General features: G+C 40.0%; 1 protein-coding gene across 1 annotated transcript in view; it reads right to left on the bottom strand.

Moving 5' to 3' along the window:
- The window catches only part of ADAMTS18 (ADAM metallopeptidase with thrombospondin type 1 motif, 18), a 160,801-nt gene that overhangs the window by 65,970 nt on the left and 93,115 nt on the right, over nucleotides 1–1,716 (bottom strand). The window contains 1 exon segment of the mRNA XM_011946030.1: nucleotides 1,422–1,470. Within this exon segment, the coding sequence (XP_011801420.1) occupies nucleotides 1,422–1,470 (49 nt within the window).

Below are 1,716 nucleotides of genomic sequence, written 5' to 3'. Positions count from 1 at the left end.
TGAAAAAGGAAATATTTGGAAAACATACAAGAACATCAACATCACTGGAGTGTAAGTGCATGGGTGAAAGTTAATAGAAGTTAAAACGTGACGCAGTAAACTTCGTATATTACAAAGTAATAGTATAATAGTATCAAATAGTGTGATTCCATACTAGGAAGTTTCTAGTTATTCTCCATTCACTAATCCTGATGTTAATTTCTTGAAAGAAGTGTGAAAGGAAGTTGAAAGTTAAATTTTGGGACCCCAAACTCATTAAGCCAAAGAGAAAAGTCAAGCTGGAAACTGGGTCACACAAACCTGTCTCCCCCTTTTGGTTCCTAAATAAGATGGCTTCAAGATGAAAAACTACACACCTCCGCCATATTTTGCCCACAAGGAAATTCCTAGAGAGCTGTTAAAATTTCACCATGGCAATCAAAATTGATAGCTTGTCTTTACAGGTGCAGTCACCCCAGCCCACCAGACACAAATGCGTATCTGATTGATGCCCTGCCCCATTGTGTCTATATTTATCTTATGTAAAATGCAGTTTCACTGCATTTCTCCTCTGCCCCATTTGTTTTATGTCATTTTATGTAAAAAATTAAATAAATAAATAAAATGCAGGTTCTCTGAGCCAGACAAAGGCATGAATAACTATGAATAACTATTGTTCCCTACCCTGCTCTTATGTGAAAATTGTGTACTTCTCAATTTCCTGCCCTTTCCCCTTTAAATTTGGAGTCCTCAAAATCATCTTCGGAGAAAGGCATAGACCAGCAGTGCCCCAGGTGCGTCTTTAACTTGGGCAGATAAATCCCCTAAAATGCTTGAGACTTGTCTCTTCATTTTTCTTGATTGACAGAAGAAATATACATCGATCCTGCTATCCTTCCAATACAATGCTCTCTAGAACGCTGGGCCTGAGAACATTCACAAGAATTTAAATATCTTCCCCACAGTTTCTACTCAGCTTCAAATTCTCAGTGGGTCTATAAATAAACATTAAAACTGAGTTCCTGCTATGTGATAGTGACTGTGCTGGCTACTGAGGTACAGAGTCAGTTAAAGAGGATGCATTTGTTCAGCTGCTCACTTCTAGCTTAGTAAAATAACCAGCACAGAAGCCTTGATCAGTCTGTGACAGTACTTGCGACCCTCTGACAAACAGCATCAGTTCACTCATGGAGTCGGTAAGCATTTCTAAAGTGCAGGATAATCAAATGGGTGCTCTCTCCACTTGTTACAGAGGGAATCCTGCTTTGAGTCTTTCCAGATAACACAGAACCATCAGAAAGATTAGCAACTCATTTTCTTGAACTCTTTGGATGAGAACAGAGATCAAGTCTGGCATGCTGAAGACACAGAAAACTCATGGCTGGGAGAGCAGGGGAAGACGGTGATGAGTGATCCAAAAGAGCCAGCCCCAGAGCCTTTACCAGGGCAGCTACTGGGGAAGAAGAGACAAATGTGATGGTGGTGATGACGCTGAAGACATAAGGAAGAGAGTTAGAAGAAACCGTATTGTTTATCGGATGATGCAACTGTACCAAGAGATGTATCCTCACAAATGAGCCATGGAGGAACTATTATAACCTTCACCTTTAAAAGGTGAACTCTAAGGCTAAGGGAGGTTGAGTCATTTCCCCAAGCTTGTAGGAAATCTCAGAACAAAATTTAAACCTAGGTATATGTGACTTCCAAATCCAGAGATTTGTGTGTGCAAATGTGTAT

Source organism: Colobus angolensis, unplaced genomic scaffold (assembly GCF_000951035.1).
Source record: "Colobus angolensis palliatus isolate OR3802 unplaced genomic scaffold, Cang.pa_1.0 Scaffold248, whole genome shotgun sequence".
Lineage (NCBI taxonomy): Eukaryota > Metazoa > Chordata > Mammalia > Primates > Cercopithecidae > Colobus > Colobus angolensis.
The sequence above is the reverse complement of the archived record's forward strand: the minus strand, read 5'-3'. Positions and strand labels throughout refer to the sequence as shown.